The 21,419-nt window shown below is 46.9% G+C and overlaps 4 protein-coding genes across 4 annotated transcripts in view; 2 read left to right on the plus strand and 2 right to left on the minus strand.

Moving 5' to 3' along the window:
- Window positions 1-21,419, minus strand: part of LOC143426436 (uncharacterized) — a 77,056-nt gene that overhangs the window by 39,421 nt on the left and 16,216 nt on the right. The gene's annotated exons all lie outside the window — the stretch shown is intronic.
- LOC143426444 (uncharacterized) overlaps window positions 1-21,419 on the plus strand; it is a 128,797-nt gene that overhangs the window by 15,664 nt on the left and 91,714 nt on the right. The window lies entirely within an intron of this gene.
- Mrpl30 (mitochondrial ribosomal protein L30) lies at window positions 52-970 on the minus strand. The gene is made up of 3 exons (XM_076899069.1): window positions 654-970; window positions 458-584; window positions 52-368 (listed from the first exon to the last, which is right to left on the minus strand). The coding sequence occupies exons 1-3, from the start codon at window positions 761-763 to the stop codon at window positions 81-83; spliced, it is 525 nt and encodes a 174-aa protein (XP_076755184.1). The 5' UTR covers window positions 764-970; the 3' UTR covers window positions 52-80.
- On the plus strand, window positions 8,752-20,931 carry LOC143426448 (low density lipoprotein receptor adapter protein 1). Its single transcript, XM_076899922.1, has 6 exons — window positions 8,752-8,807; window positions 17,162-17,355; window positions 18,435-18,547; window positions 19,355-19,599; window positions 20,193-20,350; window positions 20,446-20,931. The coding sequence occupies exons 1-6, from the start codon at window positions 8,762-8,764 to the stop codon at window positions 20,632-20,634; spliced, it is 945 nt and encodes a 314-aa protein (XP_076756037.1). The 5' UTR covers window positions 8,752-8,761; the 3' UTR covers window positions 20,635-20,931.

Genomic DNA, 21,419 nt, shown 5'->3' on the forward strand with positions numbered 1-21,419 from the left:
TTCTTATCCACAACGCGTAACGAGTATCAAATACGACGACAACTATGCGTTACGATACAACATTTCTACCATTTATTGCATTATATAAGATTTCCTTGAAGCCACTTTAGCCTAAGTTTTTCCGATATGTCTTTACCATCCATTCGTTTTATCGAATTCCGAGCTTCCATAGTAGCCTGGTATCGCGCAGGATCAACTTTTCCAGTAACGCGAACCTTTCCCATTTCGTCTACGCGAAATTCTGTTTGGTCGTCAACATCCGGCAACTTCTCTGGCAATTTTACCGGGATAACTTTTATCAAATGTTTAATTTTCCAAAGTTCCGCACATACTTCCGGTATGTTCTTTACAAACACTGGATCGTTACACTGCAATGTATAATTCCTTCGTGGAACTCGAACGTAATCGCTGAAAATGAAATTATCGACATAGCCAAGGTAAGCATAGAATCTCTTACGTGTTCTTCGAATCCTAATTTGGTGAGCGTATCCTTGTCCCAATAGGGATTGCCCTTGAAAGGTTTCACTCTGTAAATCATTAATACCTTCGACGGTGTAATCGGAGGATCCACGTGGTCCTTTTTTCTGAAATGCGAAACACTTGTTTAACGATTTGCGATCACGCGTCAAACACAAGTCTTCTATTTCCCTTACATTGGATGATATTTGACTAAACCGTATCTGACAGCATCTTCGAGCCATGCCTTTGTATAGTTTCGATGGCCACGTACAAATGTCAATAAAACGTTCGTACGATTCGCCATTCTCTCTAGTTTAAGTAAAACTTACAAATTCCAGCAGGTTATGTCAAGTGAGGTTATGTAATCGTACGTTGCACGATTGTGCGGTTATCAATTTTAACAAGGTAATATTTCGATAATTTTCTGCTTCATAGATGAAGCCCTTTAACGATAACTTCAATTAAATTGCTATTATTTATGTTTTACACTCACACATTCGGCAAACATTTTACACCCTCTTGTTTTGCGTAATTCACCACCGACGACACTGACGCCATCTAACGAGCAAGATTGTGACACATATATTTCCCGCTTTAGAAGTAAGAGAGAGAAAGATATATAAGAATGCTACAAGAAAGAGTGAGACAGATGCACCTACCTTGCTCTAGAACCCGTGGCGCCATCTCTGTGAAAAGTGCTCAAACTGCTCGCTCAGCGTTATCGACAGACTACTAGCGCCATCTGTGCGGAGAAAACTGGAACTAATTCCCGAACAGTTTCAGCACTTCACTAAGAGATGGCGCTAGTTGTTCTAAGTAGTTTACTTTGCTGTCGGTACCGCTGAGCGACGAGTTTCAGCAGTTTTCACAGAGATGGCGCCACGGGTTCTAGATCAAGGTAGGTGCATCTGTCTCACTCTTTCTTGTAGCATTCTTATATATCTTTCTCTCTCTTACTTCTAAAGCGGGAAATACAGAATAAATTAGAATGAAATTATTGAAATATACATCCCGATAATACAATTTTATCGCAGTAAGAGCAGTGCGATGATATTATTTATATTTACATACGTTACTTAACATTCTCAGTTGCAACCAATAATCGCTGTATGACAAACCTCACTGGTGAGAAAATTGATGAATACACGGCATTGGCAGGCGGTATCAGGTGCATCTAAATACGTGTAATCTTGGTGATAGCTCTGCGGGGTTACGGAACCTGGGGACGTCACCGTGACACGATGGTGATCTTGGAAGTGTTATGCGAGTTGCTGTGTCGTCTGGGCTGTAAAACGTATTAAAATTACTATCTTTTCATCGCACAGTATGGACAGAGAAGGAGGGATTTCAATGATTTTCCAGATGGAAATAAACGAAACGCGTTTAGCGATACGTTTCGAGGGAGCAAAGACTGAACGTTGAACGCGCATACGTTCGATTTCATTCCGTATATCGAGGGGGTTTCCCATCGTGGATATTTTCAGTGGAAACCTAGTCTCGCGGAAATGATATCCGCATTATGGTTGGGAATAGCGGTGGAGAAGAATAGAGGGAGGTAAAACGGAGGACGAGCGAGGCGGAAGAAAAATGCCGGTGTCCTCGTTCGTATTCCTCGAAAGTTTACAACGAACGTTTCCCGTGGTGGTTTTCAGCGCCGATATTTTCGCACGCGTTTTTCTCAGTCAGCTAACAAGAGCTCGATCTCGAAACTAAAATTTCCTGCCGCCTCTATCGTAGCAGCGGGGGAGCATCGGTCGACGACGATTATTCAACGAAACGTTGCGCGTTGCACTTTCGTGGGCGTAGTTGCGGTCAAAATGTCGATTAGATCGTGATTTATGGGAACGGTGATGCGTTCCGGTGGGTCTGCGGACGCGACACTGTTCAATTACGCAACGTCGGCTAGGGAACGTCGCCTGGCGAACCTCCGATATGCCGCCGTCCGATATCGATCGCTGAGAGCTCCATCGGACCTATTATTTTACTCCTTAATCGCGTAACGATTCTTGGTTAGCTCGCGTCGCGTTTTTCATATTTCTCCTGGTCGTTGTAATCGAATATCGGAGTTAATGAACCGTGAACGTTACACCACGGGTAATCTCGTTTCAGTCTCCATTCTGGTGAACGTCGTCCAGCTATTAATTCGCGCGTACACAAGGTTCCTTATCGGTGGCAATTAAATTTCAACGGTCCCGGAATGATCGCAAGGCGAGCTCCAGATTCGGACTCGGGTCGATGAGGAGGCATCAGCGTGACTGCCAGCGGTATTGAACTTGCCACGTTCGGATATTAAAGTTCTGGTCCGAAGGGTTGGGAAAGTTTCGCGATTCAATTTTCCTCGGATCGCATCGGCTCGGGGTTCGAGCTGTGCGTTGGCTGTTGCGCGAGATCTCGAGGCTCGATTTCGAAGATTTGTGTGAAAACTCTCGCCAGCTTGGCAAACTTTCTTTAATACACCTATAGGTATAAAGAGCGGCCTTTATTCGCGAGAAATATAGGAGACTGCGTCGCGTTCGTCGCAAATTGATAAAACTCGTCGCTCGACGAATCGCGTCCGGGGGGTGAACGTCCGTGAAAGCTAATTTTCCGCGCTCGAGATTCGGCAATATCGAAGTTCGTTCGCGTGGCTGGTCGAAAGTTCACCGTCTGGACGCAGTCGAGGGAGTTTGTTTCTTTTTTACTCCCGTTCGATTGATCCATCGAGGCGAGGAAGGTCCTACGGGACAATTTCATCTTCGATCGAATACCGCGGAGACGACTTAATCGAAGCGGCTTAAACTTTGTCCCCGACCGTTCACTCTTTCCACGTAGCCGTACGGCGAGGACCGCGAATTTGAATCGCGAACCGCTTCAAGAACTTTCAACCGTCCGCTTGCCTTCTCACCTACTAAACTCAACTTGCCACTTCTAACGGCTATGTACGTTATTAATCGGAAAGTTCGCGCGAACCAGTTACTCGCGACGAAGCGCTGCGTACACGGTTATCGCGAGCGCATATATCGTATAGACGAGATCGATTCAAGGGCAAATGATTGGGCATAAAATTAGAGGAGTCGAAGCGCGGAGATGTAAGCATACGTCGCGTCGTGCGGTGGTGTTGTTGGAGGCTCGTAAAATCGGATAGTAGGGATAAGTGTGAACGCGTATAGGAGTCCGACTGGTAAGGGAGAAGCGGCGAACTCGGGATCGAGTAAGAGGCAGACGGAATGCGCGGACGACCGCTCGTATCCCGATGTAAACCAGTAGGCGGCACTCCGAGCTCGTTCGTTCACGCACGAGGGCGGTTTTTCTTCGCTCCACGGATCCGCTCGACGAGGCTCGAGTACGATTAAACCGGGGAGTCGATCGATCGATCGATATTATCGGGTATAACCATCACCACCATCACCATCGCGGAAACATGCCGTTTTTCAAGAAGCTCAGGAGATTCTCCAGGCACAAGAGTGAGTATTCCAAAGAAACATTTATTAGTAATCAGATTTTCGTTCGATTTTCCTTCTCGATGTAGTATAGTTTAGAACCGCACGGGTGACGAGCGTGTACGCGCGATTCGCGACAGCCGCGAAATCATTACGCGTGCAAAACATTGCGATCGATTCGATGATAAAACGAACAATCGCGTCAGAATGCTTATTTGTTTCTTTTGTTTTTAGCTTTTCCTGTTCACATAAATTATACGTTTATTCAGCAGCTACGCGTACGATTTCCTTTCACCTATAATCGTCGGGCACGGTGCGCGACGTTGATTATTCGACGTTAAGAGGTTCGCGGTGCGAGCGCAATTTTCTTGGCCTGTAATTTTCGCGAGTGTAACGCGTTGCGACATTTTCACTTTTCTCTCGACCAAGGACGGTCGAGACGAAGACGAATGAACCGATGGGAACGCGCGTCGTTGCAAAACTCCAACATTTTCGATGGAAGCTGCGTAGCTAGCGTGCTTCTAAAAGAAAAAAAAAAAAGGGGCATCGGGAGTTGTTCACCCTTCGATACGGAGGCGTGGTCCCTCGAGATAAAACTTTGGATACTCGAGGAATTTATATACCTTTCTCGAGTGATTCTTTCCCCTCCGTCGAAACACGCGCCTCTATCGGTCGAGCGTTTGCACGGGACAAACATTTTCGACGGTGAAATATATTCCTCGTATTTTTCCTCGACTTAAACGGTTCGGCGTTTACTCGTCTGGGCGAACGCGAACGATTACGATGCGCGGGCTTTTTTACGAGAGGATTTCTCGGAATAAGAACGACACGTTTACCGTAGGTAGGAGGTTTATAAAACCGATTGACCAGCTACCCCTAACGGCGCGTCGCGGCACCGATCGAGACGGATTTCTCGGTTCCAGTTCCCCTCGTTTGATAACCGTTCGCATTTCGAGAGTTCAAAGCAGCAGCGTTACGATCGTGCACTTTGTATCGGTGTCACGGCGTTATGTAATTTACTACGATGATCCGTACGCGCGCCCGTTGATCGCGATCGAATCGATCTTTGCTCGGTGTTTCGGCCATCGCGAACGAATCGAACGCGCAATACCCTCGTCGCGTCGAATCGTGAAAGAGGGCACGATATAAAAGGGGGAAATATCGGAAAGGGGGAATAATATCGTTGCTCGTCGATAGGAAGAGGGTGTACCTTCTCGAGCGAGTAAAGATTTTGCGAAAGCCTAATTTTACGGGGCGTGTTCGCGGTTCGGTTTCTGGGTCACACCGTAAAGCGCTCGAGCGAAGCGACACGGTTGCGTCCTTCGTCCTGGCTCCCGTCGCGCTTCATTTCGAGACGCGTGCGATATTCTTACGTACGAGTCGCGATCGCGGCTGATCGATGATCCCATATCCCCGTGGTGGTATTGCGAAAGGTAAAGAAAAACGTGGCTCCGTTCGAGCGGGAAACGAACGAGCCGGTCCAACCACGATTTCGTGCTACGAATTTTAAGCTCTCCGACGGCTGTCGACGACCTCCTACCGAGCGTGCGCGGTTCCAGAGGTGTTCGCATAGCTTTCACGCCCCGCGGAAAAAGAAGAAAACTGTCACGAATATTAATACGAGATTAAAACTCGTCGACTCGGTGAACGCGGTCGAGCTCCAGTTCCGGCAGTTGTGAAACATCGGCGCCATAGTTCTTGCGCGATGTAAAATGGGGGATCCTCTCACGGAATAAATACGGGAATGCGTTTATCGAATCCGCAAAACCGGTGGCAACCGAGAAGAATGTCAATTATGGAAATTTCAACGAGAACCAGAGTAGAATCGTAAAGAGGGAAGTTTCTATACTCGTGTACGTATTGTAGCCGGAATACCGACGATGTTTGGGGAGATACTCGAGGGACGGCGAAATAACGCTACCACTGACCGCGTCCCTCGAGAAATTACTCGATTCTCCGTGCGAATTCATCGTCGACTTCCACTTTAGATTTAAGACGAGGCGAACAGGTTTAACGAAGAGGAATCGCTGATAAACACCCCCGCGTCCCGCGATCAACGTTAATTATTTGTAACGGAACGCGTTGCGAACGGCCGATATCCACGATAAATAAAACCGATTAATCGCGAAAGGATAACCGAGCTTCCTTCCGAGACGTATTTCCGAGAAGGAAATGCCTGACCGAGACTCGATTCTTGCATCAGCCAACTTCTTATTCGCGTTCAGCCCAATTACTCCCTCCGGCTGTTCCCCTCTCGCCCTTTTTCACTCGCTCTCTTCGACACGTCGCGCCGCGCTGTAATCGCCGGACCAGACAAGACACGACGCGACCACTCGTGTTATACTTACACACTTTCAACCCTGAATTCTTTCGCGTGCCTTTCCATCGAGTACGAGAGACTGCATCGAACTTGCATCAGCCGGCTCTCCTCGTGTCTGCCAGCCGCTACACATCCACCTGCAGCCACCTAACGGTCCCCACCTTTTTCTCATTTTCCTCCTCGGATCGATCTCTCCGATTTTTCTAACTACTTTTTCATCCTCGATCCCACCCTTTTTTCGGGAGGTACGCGCCGTTGCGAGGCTCGAGCTCCTCGAAACAACCAAAACGGAGCAAAACGAACGGACAACCGGACCCAAGACGAGAACGGGACGAAGACCAGCCACGAACGGGAGGAAGAAAGGTGCAGAGCCCCGTACCGTTGGTGAAAAAGAAGAAAACGTCGATCGAATCGACGGCGAAGACCGGCATAAAAGAATGAACCGCGTCTCGGTCATCATACGGGGTTTTTCGTCCCTCCTCGATATTTATCGCCGCTACGCGTTCTAATCTTCGAAAAATCCGAGACGATCGAAATAGTGGAAAATACACCGTGAGACTGGCCAATTTCCAGATTGACTCTTTCAGTTATCACGATCCGTATCGAGAGAATTCCCTTTCCTCCCTTTTCACTTCCACCTCGCTCTCGAGCCTCCCTTTCAGTTAGCTCGATTAACTTTCAGTTGCGTTTCCATCGTTTAAAGGCTGCTTCGGAATAGATTTCGCGTAGACGCGTGTATCGTTTCACCCGTAGAACCTTCACCATACTTTATCGAACGAAAGGGACTAGCTTTATACACGAGATTACATTTCATCCGAGGAGAGATCGCTAGATGTTACTCGCGACCGTCTCACCGGCAGGCAAATACCGAATTTTATCCTGCTCGCGTGGCAAATAATTCAGACGCGCGCGCGAAACGCGGCTGTCTTTCCCTCGGAGACGAAAGAAACGAAGGAAAGGCTCGTCGTCTGTACCGTTACGACTGTTCGGAGGCATCATCAGGCAACAAATCACCACGACGGTGACGCGGAAACGTCGAGCACGCAGAAGCTGAAAATTATTTTCTCTATTCTCTCTATTGTCCGTGTCCGCGTCCCGCGTTCTAGTCGATCGACTCGAAGAAGAGAAATCTGTCCTCCTCTTCTGCTCGAGCGAGCGAGCACACCGTCTAAATGGAAACTGGAGTGGCTGGGAAAACGGTAAACAAGTACCGCGAACGCTTTTGTCTTTTTGGTAGCCGCCGTTACCGTTTTCAACAACGATTCCGGAGAACTTGGGTACACGCGGTATACAACAACGGTCTTTAACCGCTCCCGACGGTATTCGCGGCTCGTTCCACGGTAATATCTAACGATAAGTAGAAACGCTTCGCCTTCTTTCGACCCAGGCGGAATTGCAATCTCTTCGCGTCCAATAAATCGGAGGGCGATGTTTCCTAAATGAATTTTTTCTCCACCTCGCGGACTAACTAACTCGTTCCAATTTCCATTCGTCCTCATAATTTCCTTTCGCCCCGGTGCCGAGCATCGATCGAGAAACGAGGGACTTTGTCCGCATTAAATCGTGGACGAAATTAAAACCGGGGCCGCGTTTTCGGGGAATTTTCGGGTACGCGGCAAAAAGTGGCACCGAGCAACGCGGTTTCTCTTGTCAATGGCATCGCGACGCGACGCGCCCAGTCGCCAGCTTTTTCCTTCCCGAGAAGGAAAGATCGATCCTCGATACCTTCGAGAAACTTTCGTAGAAATATGATTCGAAACTTTCGCATTAGGAGCGGATTCCGTGATTCGGTATCTCGGACGATGCCTCCAATTATTCAAACTTTTATCCCGGCGAGAGTTAAAATAATAAAGCGTCGAATTCGATCGAGACGCGACGGATATTTTGTTCGACTCCCTTTTAATCCGACGGTTGATCCTATTCCGCGAAAGGATGGAAAATTGCGGGGTATCGGTAGCCGGGTTAAAACGCGTGAAATCGCGTTAGATCGCGTTAAAAGTTGGAAGGAAGGATTTTAAAAGGGTATTTTTCGAGTAGGCGAGGAGGAGGAGGAGGAGGAGGGTAAAAAATATTGGAAGGAAGGAAGGAAGGAAAGCAAGCAGGCAGGCAGGCAGGATAACGCAGCGCGGACCGCGAATGCGTGAAAATAATCTTTATCCTTTCGGTGGGGATCCGGTTCGGAAGTGGAACCGGAATCCAGGAACGGCGAAGGGGGATGGGAATGGGGATGCGCGCATGTACGCGAGTACGCGACTACGCGACAGGGGAGCGGAATAAACTCGGTGTGGACGCGCTCACATCGCGGCGCACAGTCTTCCCGATAGCACGTTTCCACGCAGCTCTCTCCCGCAGGATCCTCGCCTCTCGTCCCGTCTCGCGGCCAAAGCGTTCCCAACCAGACGCTCTCCTCGAGCGTAACGGTCGAGCGTGAAATTTACCTCGCGTCACATGTCATTAATCGTAAGATCGCAGACCGCGAGTGAGCAGCCAGTTTGACACGCGAATACTTCGCTCCGTGCCGCGTTTACGCTTCGCCGGTGCACCAGAGCGCTGGCCAGCCAGGATGTCCTTCTTTCGAGGGTTGTGGAAGAGCAGCTCGAAACACAAGAGTAAGTTCCTAGTCGCTTATCGTTTCACGCGTGCGACGTACTACGCAGAAACGCAGAAATTGCGATCGAAAGCGTGGCAAAGTTCACCGATCTCGATAAGCCCCGCGTTATCGCCTCTATTGCTCCGGCACTAGCCAGTATCGATGATGCGTAGTACGCGTGTACGTACGCGTGTACGTACGCGTGTACGTACGCGTGTTTAGAACGGAACCGTAATCGGACGCGGTGCTAATAATCGATCGAATTGCGTTATCTCGGTTACCGAATAGAGGAAGCTTATTTACCGGGAGTTATTAGCTACCGGGAAGATTAACGGTAACAGTGTGCAGCTGGAAAATGTCCGCCCCGGTGATAACAGAGACGAGACAGCGGTAGTTAACGCGATTATTCCCAATAAGCGGCGTAATTGAGAGTCATGTTTAAGATTATGGTAATGCGTGCCGAGTCGCGTTCTAGGCACAATGTGACCTCCTTCGGAGACCACTGATTATCGATCATAAAATTTCCATAATCTTCTGGTTCGGACCGCGTTTCGATGCGACGATCCAACAATCTTTCCCATGATCATTCTCACGATTGAACAGCCGTAGCTACGAGCAACTATTTCTCGTTCAAAGATTCAGTTCGCAAGATCGAGTTTGACTTTCAATTTCGTAACGCGTGAAATCGAATCGTTCGCGAGCGGAATAAATCCATGGCCAACGCGGAACTTGTAATTTGTTTCATCGATCGGCCCGCGAATTCGTAGTTGGTATTCGCTCGACGTGCCTCCGGAGGAGGAGAAAAGATTCATTTTCGAGAGGGAAATGGAATAAAGCTCGTCTCGATACGCTGGTCAAGTTCTAGAGAGCGAGCCGGTGGTAATGAACTTGTCGCGCAGCTAATTGTGCGCGTAACGATCAACAAGGGACGAGAGTCGGCTCGCTTCGGTGGCCATTCGATGGCCATTCGACGCGATCGAATTTCATTTCACGCCAATCGATCGTTCGATCGATCGATCGACCGACCGAACGAATTTAGAATAATTAACCGTGTAATTTTTCGAGCCGTTCGAGGAATTCATTGGAATTGCGGAAAATCTGCATCGTAACGGCAGATGGTCCCCGACGGTGAACAGATATCGAGCGCGACGAACCTATTCGTTCCCATTTTCTCTCGGAAATTGGGAGGAAGCCCACGAAGACCATTTATCCGACAAATTTATCACGCGAACCTATAAACTTCCACTTTTTAATTCCGACTATTTATGCCCTCGACGATTCACGCGAGATTATGACACATACGAGTGTCAAGGTGACCGTATCACTCTTCTCACTGGTTGATCTTTTTAGCTTTATGATTCGCTGCATTCTGCCGCATTTAGTTTCGTTTCGATGCGACCTCGTAGCAATTTCCGTATCGCGACAAACTTTTAATTCCCTCCGAGAAGAAAAACCAGGATATCGCGGAGGACGAATGAAGAATAGAGGCGACAGACCCGATCGAAGTTCAATTCGTAACGATCAGCGAATGGTAGTGTTTTTTTTATTTTGACACAGAAAATAATAACCGAATCGAGTGTCGTTGAACCGACGTGAACAATAATTAAGTTCCCATTAAATTTCGTTAATCGTGGAAATTAATCTCGATTGATATCGGCTCCACCTATCGATACACATAGTCGCGTGAACGCTTGCAGGCATTTCAGTCGATGATAATTATCGTACCACCTTTCGCCGAGCGCGTCTGCCTTTCATTTATAATAATTCCTCGAACTGGGTTGCGCCCGAAGCAACGACGAAGGGAAGCTCGACATTTTCTAAAGCGTCGCGAAACCTCGCGCCGTTTCCACGGCCGAATTACTCCTGGCACGAAGGCACCACCTCCTATCGTCCCAACGAGACTGTTATTACACGCGCGTGTAACCTGCGCGATTCCCGTTTCCAACGGAATAATAACATTTCCACCACCGCATCCAGATAGGGATCGATCGGCTGCAATTCCCTCGAAAACGTGCTCCTATCGTTTCAAACGTGACGCGCTACAATCCGCTACTTATCCCCATATCTATTGGTAGCTATTTTTTCGAATCGATCGTTTCAGCTCAATTGGTCCATTGAAACGCTATCGAGTCGAACGCGGACTACTTTTTCTCCAGATTTCTATCATGGAAATTCTCGCGTAGCGATTCTTATCGCGCGTTGAGAGGAGAGTTAAGGAAGTGAAAAAGGCGGGTAGGGTGCTCGTTAAAAGGTACGTCTCACCCATTGAATCCCGTACGCATCGATAACGACCCCACGTTAATAAGCGTACGGAACCGAAAAGATTCGATTCAGGCTGAAAGTATCTGCCGAGGTCGCGAAGCACCGTTTATTAGCTCGCCGATACAACGTAACCGCAAAGAAAACGTCCACGCGTCGACGTATAGGTTTTGGATAACAGCCAACCCCTTCTTTTCGACTCACCGTTTCGAATGCAAACTTTTCCACTTATTCGCTGGAAATCTCGATACACACGTGCTGTTTCAATCGCGAAATAATAACTTTCGTTCGCATTATTTTTTTTTTCACATCTGGAAGGCTTCTCCGGTTAGCTCTCGCTACCGTGGATAGGGAGGAGGATGAGAAACTTTTCGCAGGGAAATGAATTTCACGCGAAAGCTGCGCCTCGAGCTCCGGAACAGGCGAGACGGGCAGAAAGAAAAGAGAGCGGAAAAACGAGGGGCAGCCGGTGGCGACGAAAACTTTTCGAGCTAGTCACCAAGCGGTGGGATTTCGACGATTCGTGATTTACGATCGGAATTACGATCGCTGGGACGGTCGATCGCCCCGTCGGTCGAAGGAAACCGCCTCGTACGAGCACACCTTTACTTCCGTTAAACGAACTTACTTAGTTTCACGGTTGAGCATTTTCCTTTGTACACACGGGTACGTTTCACAGAGCGGTTGTTAAACTCAAACGATCCGTGCCGACGGAGCACTACATCGCACACTTGACGCCACGTTTTTCCCAAATGTTACATCGCCCCGATCGCCAACAGCAGTCCGTACGGTCGCTATATTAAACCGCCAACAACTAAGTTTACAGGTGCACGGGTACAATTGTATTAGCTGCTGGCAACCTCCTCGCGTTCCTTCTATATAGAAAGTTCCGCCCCGTAACAGCATTAACCATTCCACCAAGGGTTTTCTATGCCTTTCTGCGACGAGATCTTTCTTTCGAATCAACGACGATGAGAAATGCGTGGACGTAAACAACGAGCGAGTTCGAGTAACTGGCGCAATCGAATGCGGGATTAGTGACATTCCAGAGTCGTGGAAGAGGAAGAGGGGTAATCTATTCGTCGTAATAGGATTCGTCACGGGCTGTTCAACCCCAACGTAACCGTCCTCAGCTTCCCTTGGGATTACTCTGGCGACGAAGTTACGCGGCCACTCCCATTCTCGCGCGAGAACCTTTCTGGCATCGGAACACGGTTAATAAGACGACAGCGCAAGCGACGAACGCCGGGAGGATCGAAGATTCATAGGTTACCGGGGAAACCTGGAAAATTCCAGGGACGGTTTCCCCTTCGAAGGTTTCTCCGAGTTACCAATTCGGACAATCGATAAACGGAAATTAACCGAGGACGATCAGGCGAAAGTATTCCATCTAGATAATTAGCCCGTTCCGAGGGCCGATCATTTCGCGTTTAAACGGAAATCGACTCACCAGATTTTACGTCTAGCCAGTGTTCGTGATACGCGCAGGGAAGTCTCGCTTTAAAGTATGTACAATCTAGGTCCCTGTATACAACGTAGGAAGATTAAATTTTACGACACGGGCATCCACTTCAACTGGATCTTATCCGTTGAATATACGACGTTATAATACACCGATATCCTCTAACCGTTACCAGAGCGAGTATCATTACGCACGATTGCAATTACCTGTATCGAGGAGCAACGGAAGTAACTACCCCCTCTAGAATTTCAATGTTTCGCTCGAGTTGTTTGCGGCCTCTTAACGCATCTGCATTTTACGGAAACCACCCTCGAATTACCTCGAACGATATTTAATTCTATCCTTTGAGGAATCGTATCTCTTATCGATTGGCTAGTCGTAACCGACTGCGCGTCTATCCATCGCAACGCGACTCTCGTCTCCTCGATGTCTTCCTCGGTGGAAATTTCAATAACAAGTGGCCCCTTATCTCCCATGAATGAATTATTGTCCGAATGATCGCGGCCCTTGATTCCGAATCGTTGCATAAAGATAAATCCCCGGGGGAGAGAAGAAATACAAGTTGGACGAGTCTCTATGTACGTATCGAGGAGAGAAGAGAGAAACTAGGCAATTTCGTAGAAAAGAGAACACGTGAGACGTCGACAAGACGCGCTCCTCGAAGAGAAACGAGAACAAAGTTGACCATGTCCGATCGTTATTCGGGACGCGCGATGTTTTGCACGCAAATCGATGAAAGAAACGACTTTAGTCTAGAAGGGAGGAAGTCATATGAATCGCTTCCTCGGTACATAGTCGGGCAGAGGAGGAACAGAATTTTTTGCCACTCACGCTAATCGACAAATAAGGCCCAGTGAAAGGTAAGACCAATTGAAAATGAAAAAATAACCGCTGTTCGTTTTGCCACGCTGCTAAACTCTACATTTCTCTACGTCCAATTTGACGAGAGATTCGATCGAATGTTATATAGTACCGCTGGAATCGACCGACATCCAAGTATTAATTACCGATTGGCGAGTCGACGATGCAATTAGGTAGACGCGTGCGCTGCGCGACGGGACTGAAAGGACTGAAAAATTGCGGAGAAGGGGGGAAATCTTCTTCTTCTTCGGTCATCGACGCCCCCTCGGGATTTCGAGGGAAAGAAATCGCTTCGCGGTGAGTGACGTTGTTGGGATCCCTTTCAACCGCGATAGTCCCCGACGGTCTTTTCTTCCGAAGATTCCTCCTCGACGGAGAAGAGTAATCGACACTTTCTCCGAGGAGAACTTTTTCTTCCTAGAGACCAACAAAATTTCCACCGATCCCACCATCCTTAAGAGTAATAAATCTCGACGATTAACAGATAAATATTAAAGGAGGAACGAGGAAAAACAAAGCTTCTCGTTATCCTATTTTCAGGTTAACGTGGAAAGTGTTAACGTATACTTGGAGAAAGTTCGGGTGGGTATCCGGTAATTCGTGTAGCGGAGGAGATCGGTTGCGAGATCCAGGCGTAATTAGTCGGGTTGATAATGCGAGTTCGAAAAGTTGGAGGATTCCGCCTGTCTTTGCCTCTCGTGTCGCCCTTTTGTTTCGCTGGTGCAATCAAGGAAAAATCAAGGAAAAATCAAGGAAAACGTTTTACGCGTAATAACCGCGCAAAATCGATAACCACGCGATGCGTCGATTCGTCGTCGAGCGGAGACGTCCGATATCCTCGATTTACTGTTCGCTTTCTACCCGGAAAGATACAAAAAGGTATAAAATATAGATAGTGCTTGAATAACTGGCTCTGGCTACACACAGATAGGTAAAGATGGATACGGTAACCGTAAAATTTCGAGAGACTCTCCGGAAATAAAGATCCCAAGTTTATTGAACCGCGGCTTCCCCCGGCTTTGCGAATCTTCGCTTTCATCCCCGTTTGGTGCACCCGAAAAGGGCGGCTGGCTAAACTAGTTCCTTCAAAAGCGTCTGTTTACGCCTTGATTAACTCTTAACGGCTCGCCCGTTAACTCTGTGTATCCTCTGCATTAGAACCGGAACACCGGACCACGACGTTGGGCTCGAGATTATTTAGTTCGCGGTCGATTACGTTTCATTTCTGCCGGAGAGTCTGTTAAAATCCGCGACGAGACAGAGGTTCGTTTCGCAGCGAACAATCGCGTTAACAGAGCAAAACGGGGGTTGCGGTCAATTTTCGCGATTCAGCTTCGTCGATACACCATCACGGCGAAATGTTTGCTCACCGTTTGTTTGTACACGAATTATTATGGGGCACGCCGCACTTCCTAAATTCCAGAATAGAATTGAACAACGATATTTCCCGGGTGTATTCGACCCGCGGGTGAAAAGTGTTTGCGTTTAACATCCCCCTATCGATATACAGCCAATCGAGAAGCGATCCGGATCGAATTTTCTGAATAAATTTTTCAGTTAGACACGCGTCAGTCCCCGCTATAACATCTCTATCTACCTCTATTTTACGATCGCTAACATCGTTCGTCTCGTGCCGCGCGAGAATTCGGTCAATTCTGACGAATCGGTTCTCGCGCGGGTACGTTCATTTGCATAACTCGGGGAACCAACGTGGCTAGATATCTACCAGTCAATTAAGACCGATCGATGATGCACGAACAAATAACGCTCGCAGATATTAACGATTCCCGCAGAGGGAAACATCATAGATTAACGTGCAACGAACAACCGTTTCGCGATGCGCTTTTCACCGAGTTTTCTAGTACAAACTGATTCTATACCCTTCGGGGATTGTGCAATAACGTTTCAACGATAAGCGACAATCTCTATCGAGTGAATCGAATCGGTAATAAAAAAAAAAGAAAGGGAAATAAATCCGGTATCGAAGGGTTACGTAGATATCGAAGCGGTAAAAGACCTTGTAGAAGATTTAATTTGCGGTTTACCGCTCAGTGGTCGAGCTAACGGAAAATCTCGATTCGCTATTTTTCACCTTTCTCTGTCGCTTCTAGTTTTTTTTCCGATTCCAACGATCCGTAACGTTTCATGAAAATTGAAAATCGTTCGACCGTCCACACGTGTACCGAAGCAGAGTCGCGAGCCACGCGCGATGTTGAAAATATTCCATTGCCTAAATATATTATCGTTCACTCGGCTCCTAACTTCTGTAACGAGACTTTTGGTAATTGTTTGCGGTTTAACGAAACGCGTTTCGCGTGTAGCGAGGTAATTTTCGAGTGCAAAGAAAATTGACCTGTCGCGAGTTAAAGCGGACTCTAGCTTGAAGTAGCTCGCTTTTGTACATTAGGCGGTACGCAACTACCAACGACGCGTACTAATTGCTGAAAAACCTGCTGTAATTACTTTCAATTCTTTCGAGTGCGCGTCTAGCGTGAGAAAGCTCGTCGTGTTCTGAAAGTGCTCCTTACTCGAAAACTTGCAGCAGCGACGAGCACTGGCTGGACCCGTGGTCTTCTCTTAGGAGGAACTCGGGCGAATTTATGCACGTTTCCCTCGTTTATTCTACCACTAGCGAAAAGGTCGCTGGCCGCTGGTCGTTAAAGCATTTCAATTGTTATCCCGAGCGATACGCGCAGCGTGCAATTTCATCTGAATGGAGATCGGAAATCCAAGGTGAATGGAAAGTATGAAAGATAAATAATCTCTAAATGGCTAGAGTTATTCGACGAAATGGACGCTCGAAAGGAACGGCGACTCTTTCTCCTCGTTCGTCAAAGAGGACACCGGGGGGACTGCTTTAAAAGACGCTCCATCCTTTGTGCGAGTTTGCAAGAACAAAGGGTATCATTCGACATCGAAACAATCGTCGGATCGTCTAATTGGATCGTAGACGCGGAAAAGCTCTGCTGAAAACTTAATTGGAGCGTCGTCGGAGCCGAAACGAAATTGGAGAACGTAATTACAGAACGAACGAAGCAAATTTCAACCGGGCAACATACGCATCAACTTCGTTAGAACGTAACCAACGAACGAGACTCCATGGTTTTCTTTTCACTCTACAGGAAACGAAAACGAACAGAAAGATCGGTCTTTTTGTTTGGTGTATACAACTCGCGGCGTATGTACGCGTATAAAAAAGGCTCGCTTCGCTCGTCTAACGTGTCATCCTCGCATCAGTCTTTTTATTTTCGCGATGCTCGGACGAAAGAACTTTGACGAAACATTGAAAAGTATCGAGATCGTATTTCTTCGACGTATTGCAAAATGTTTAAAGTAGCAAGAACTTATCCCTCCTCTATCGTTAGAAAACTTTCGTGGTTTCCCCAAGAAATATTTAAAGATACAAGTACAGATCGTTGGACGGTACATCGACGAGGAATGTTTTACTTTACAGGGTGAAACGTCCACGAAAATTGATCGAGTAGGGTTTAAATATTGGCGTGTTCTTCACTGGCGGTTCTCTTGTTAGATGGAATTGTTCGATCCCAGTATGATCGATAGAAGGTGTATCGACCTTCGTATGGGATGCGTCAAAGGAGAATATCCATTATTGGCACACACGCTACACCGGACGCGGCTTAGGTGTTAGAACAGCTCGACGTTCCCCACGGTGTTTATCTCTGACGAGCTGTTGACTAAACGATTAATTGCTTCAGACCTAGAACCGGGTGTTTCTCATATTTTTGTTCTCTATAGAGCAGCCAGGAAAATGAGCGAATGTTAACTTACAGAACTATGCGAGGAATGGGCTCTAGCGAATAGTCGCGAATGCGTGGAGGGCGGCGGTTCTGGTGGTACGATGCAGGAAGAACCGGAGGATGCGTCGGAAGCCAAGTTCACCCTCAAATATTTGGGCAGTACTCTCGTCGAGACACCCTCGAGCGAAGAGGCCACGGCAGAAGCTATCAAGACCGTCATTACGATGGTATGTACATACATACACACTTTGATCTAACCTTCTTTCCGAGCCACTTTCACCTCTAATTTTATCAACGATATTTCTCTCCCATACCACGCATTCCCCGTTTTTAATGTCCCATCGTTACGCGTCGATTTCTCAAACACTTGGAGCAATCAATTTATTTTCTCTCCGCGACAAATCGATCTGCTCGTTGTGCTACATTGAAATAAAGCCGATACGTTTATCGCGTTAATTAATTTAACGCGATAATTGATATATAATACAGTTTCAAACGAACTCTGTGTAGCCCACTTAAACGGCCGGCTTTGTTAACGATTAATCGGTCAACGTCGAACGATTATATTCGTTTGCAACATTGTTCGATTGTGCTCCGTCGTCGCGATTAAACGCGGAACGTATTTACAGAAGTTTCGCGTCGATACTGCTCCACCAGCGGAGAAGCTCTTCGCAGAAATACGTGGATCACGACTGCCTTCCAATTTTGTAGGACATTCGCGATTAAACCGGGTACGCGTAACCTCTGGGCAAGTTAATTCGTTGAACGCAGCGTTTATTCTACCCGATGCTCCCGATTACATTACCGTGAAACAGCTCACGACCACAGTCCATCGCTGCTTCAAAGATATTTCGTTTCTCAAAACGGAATTAACTCTCTTTCTTTCGCTTTCGTTTCGCGCAAACCGTATTTCTCGGCTAATCCGATAAACCCTTTTATAGAAGAGACTTGGTTCAAGCACCGTTTAAATAAAAACGGAAACTAAACGAACAGCTACACGCTTCCGTCGGGTTCCGTTTAAATCCTACGTAATGTACGCGGAGTGTCACGTCGTGACAGAACGACCGTGGACGGAACGAGGACGACGCTAGTTCCTTCGTAACGATCAAAGACCAGACAACTGGACGAATTATACTGGAACTCGAACGCTTCGGTCTGACGAGACGTATTCGAGCGCAAGCTCGAATCGTTTCGCATTCGAGAAACACGTGAATTCCGTGGAACGCGATTTTCGAGCATCAATTCTTCTCTCTCGAGACAAAATCGTTCTACTAAATTTCAATGGAATATTCTTTTAACATCGCAGGCGAAGGCAAGCGGTAAGAAGCTGCAAAGAGTGTGTTTGGCTGTCAGTTTAAAGGGTATTAGAATGACGGATCTAGCCACGGAGGAAAATCAACTTCAGGTGTCTATATACAGGTACGTGTGCATACAACATAGGTGAACGCGTTCGCGACACATTTCCTGTTTTGCGATACGCGGGCATAGTACAACACGCGCGGACTGTCACTATTCGAGAGTTCTAATCGGACGAAACCGGATTTGTTGCTTCTGGCTTGTTGTACATTTCCCCTCGCATCTGCCAACATAATACCCAAACATTCAACCTAAAATGCATTCGGAATTTCGATCAATTCGAACGAGCACGCAACGTGCGATTCAATGGAGAAAAAAAATATTATTCCCTCTGCCAGTCGGAAATCACAAATTCCACGGCTTCGTATAATTGTAAACTATCCGAGAAGATATTTCACGAGGTTCGCGAGGAAGGGAAGAACGTGGTAACGACTTAGACTATACATTCTCTTAATCACATGATATTCACGGCTTTCGTTTCGCTGTAATGCCGCTTTAATTAACCTGCGGTTCGTCTAAACGACCACAATTCGAATAAAGTAAGATTTGAATACGTATCAAATGTACAACGGAATATCGCTGAAAATTCAAGTACGCTTTCTCTCTGTGTATAGAAACATAGGAAGCGAGCGTTTTTCGTATCGAATATAGAGAAAAGCGTGTAACTTTATTTTAGCAACGGGGCTGTTCAAACGCAATACGAAATTGTGTCTCGGTTCGTTGATTGCACGCGGGCAAAAGCTCTGCTTTCAAAGGAACTTCTTTTCGTCGCAGTTGCTTTGTCATGTGAGCAACGAAAATTCGCAGCGCTTTCGCAAACGCGCACCTCTCTCCGCGAAGCGAAAATAATTTAGCAAACATTTTTTACAGAATTTCATATTGTTCCGCGGACGCGACCCACGATCACGTGTTCGCATTTATCGCGACAAATTTGAACGAAACTATGGAATGCCACGCGTTCCTCTGCCCGAAGAGAAAAATGGCGCAAACGGTAACGCTGACGGTGGCGCAGGCATTTAACACAGCTTACGAGGCTTGGCAGCTGTCCCAAGCCGATCCCAGGATCCATCACGCTCAAGATAAAAGTCCATCGTTAACCGATGATAGGAACGCTGGTAAGTGAATTAACTAATCTTTCTCGCGATTTAGAAAGAATCGGAGAAAGCTAAAAGAAGACTAGCTTCGCGTTACGCCAACCGTACATAGAACGCGCATATATCCTGGATGCTATTCAGGTACATATGTAAATACGTAGAATGTAGTTGCGCCCTTAACTCTCCGAAAGTGCGGATATTGCGGAGAGTTTCGCAGAAGGTTACGAGTGCACCCTAGGAAATTGTCCGGCAATATTGGACTTGGTGCACACCGAGCGGCAACAATACGGGAAGCATGACCAATTACAACTCATGTGTTCCCTTCATTCGCGCAAACATTGTTAAACGCGTTCGCGTCAAAGGGAATTGGCCGCAACTATTTGTCACGTATAAATAATTACAGTGTGAAATTTAACGCGAAACATGATCGTAAGGCACGCCCCGTTTAAATTAGAGAAGGAGTACCGTAGGCTTTGAGACTGGAACGACCAGTGCGCGCGTGCTCCCGTTTCGAAAAATTCGTCATTTTCTAGCACGGCAGTATCTGCCTTAAATGTCCGCTCTCTCGATGAAACGTATGTCTGTTAATTACCCTACGATCGGGGTTTGTTTAGAAAACGATGGAAAGAAGAAGGAGGAGAAAGGCGAGAAGTGTACGGGTAAAGTTAACGAAGAGAATAAGGCCAGCGGTCAGCGATGTAACGCGAACGGTGCTCAAAAAAATCTTCTGATCGACCTATCGAACGAGACGAAACCAGCCGGAAATTCATGGGTAAACGATCGACTCGAGCCTTTGAATTCAATTAACCGTATCGGTTAACAGTCGATGAAAGGTATTTAACGTCGATTACTACCGTATCTCTTTAGGTATGCTTCGAAGACGAGGACGGGAAGAAGGAGCAGAGGAAGAGCGAGGCCACTAACATCCCGATGACAACTTTAAGGCACAGCACGACGACGGGCACGTCGCACCACGTAGTACCGAGGCCAACGACGGGTTTCAAAATTCAAAACGCTTGGGGTGAATCGAGATCAGTAGACCTGATGTGCTCGTAGCAGGCGTAGCCTTCGGCCGATAGCTTCCGAGACGTGCCATTGATCACCGGTCTCTGGAAGCACCTGTCGAATAACGGCCCACCGAACAAGATCAACCAATAGACTAATTACTATCGCCGAACTCTGATACGGTCTGATTCTTAACCATCGATTTCAAAGAATGTCGATCGCCACCACCACCAATATATCAACACCCAGCTAATTCCTAATAATCCGATAACCACACCTCCTTTCCCTCCAAGACAAGACTTACCGAATACGCTTATCGATATACGATATTTTGCAAATCTCACAGAGTCACACCTACACGATTACATCTCCGCGTCATCGAGAAACAAACGATATCGAGCAGTGCTCGGAGAAACTGACTAATCGACAGACAGAAGGTTTTAGTTCGCAATTAAGATGTGGGAACAATTTTTTAAACTCTTTTCTACAACGCGTATATCCGTGCCAATTCTTTCACACATATCGTATACAATTTCGTATCACTACCTGTTAGGTATATTTTCGTATCACCCGTGCGCGCGAATTCCACAGGAATTTTAATATCTTCAACGATACTGTACCAAAAGCAAGTTGGTCTTTTCTATTTTTTTTTCAATCGAATGACATTTACAGAACGACGTCGAATCGTGTAACTGTATCATTTTTATCACCTATAACTCGAATCGGTTCTTTCCTAAATAGCTGGGCTATTTTTTCAGTTGGATGTTTTCAAATTTGCAATTTATGCAGGACAAGTATTCAAAGTGTAGACTAGAGTGATTAAAAAAAGAGAGAGA

The sequence above is a fragment of the Xylocopa sonorina genome, chromosome 8 (assembly GCF_050948175.1).
Source record: "Xylocopa sonorina isolate GNS202 chromosome 8, iyXylSono1_principal, whole genome shotgun sequence".
In the NCBI taxonomy this organism is placed as follows: domain Eukaryota; kingdom Metazoa; phylum Arthropoda; class Insecta; order Hymenoptera; family Apidae; genus Xylocopa; species Xylocopa sonorina.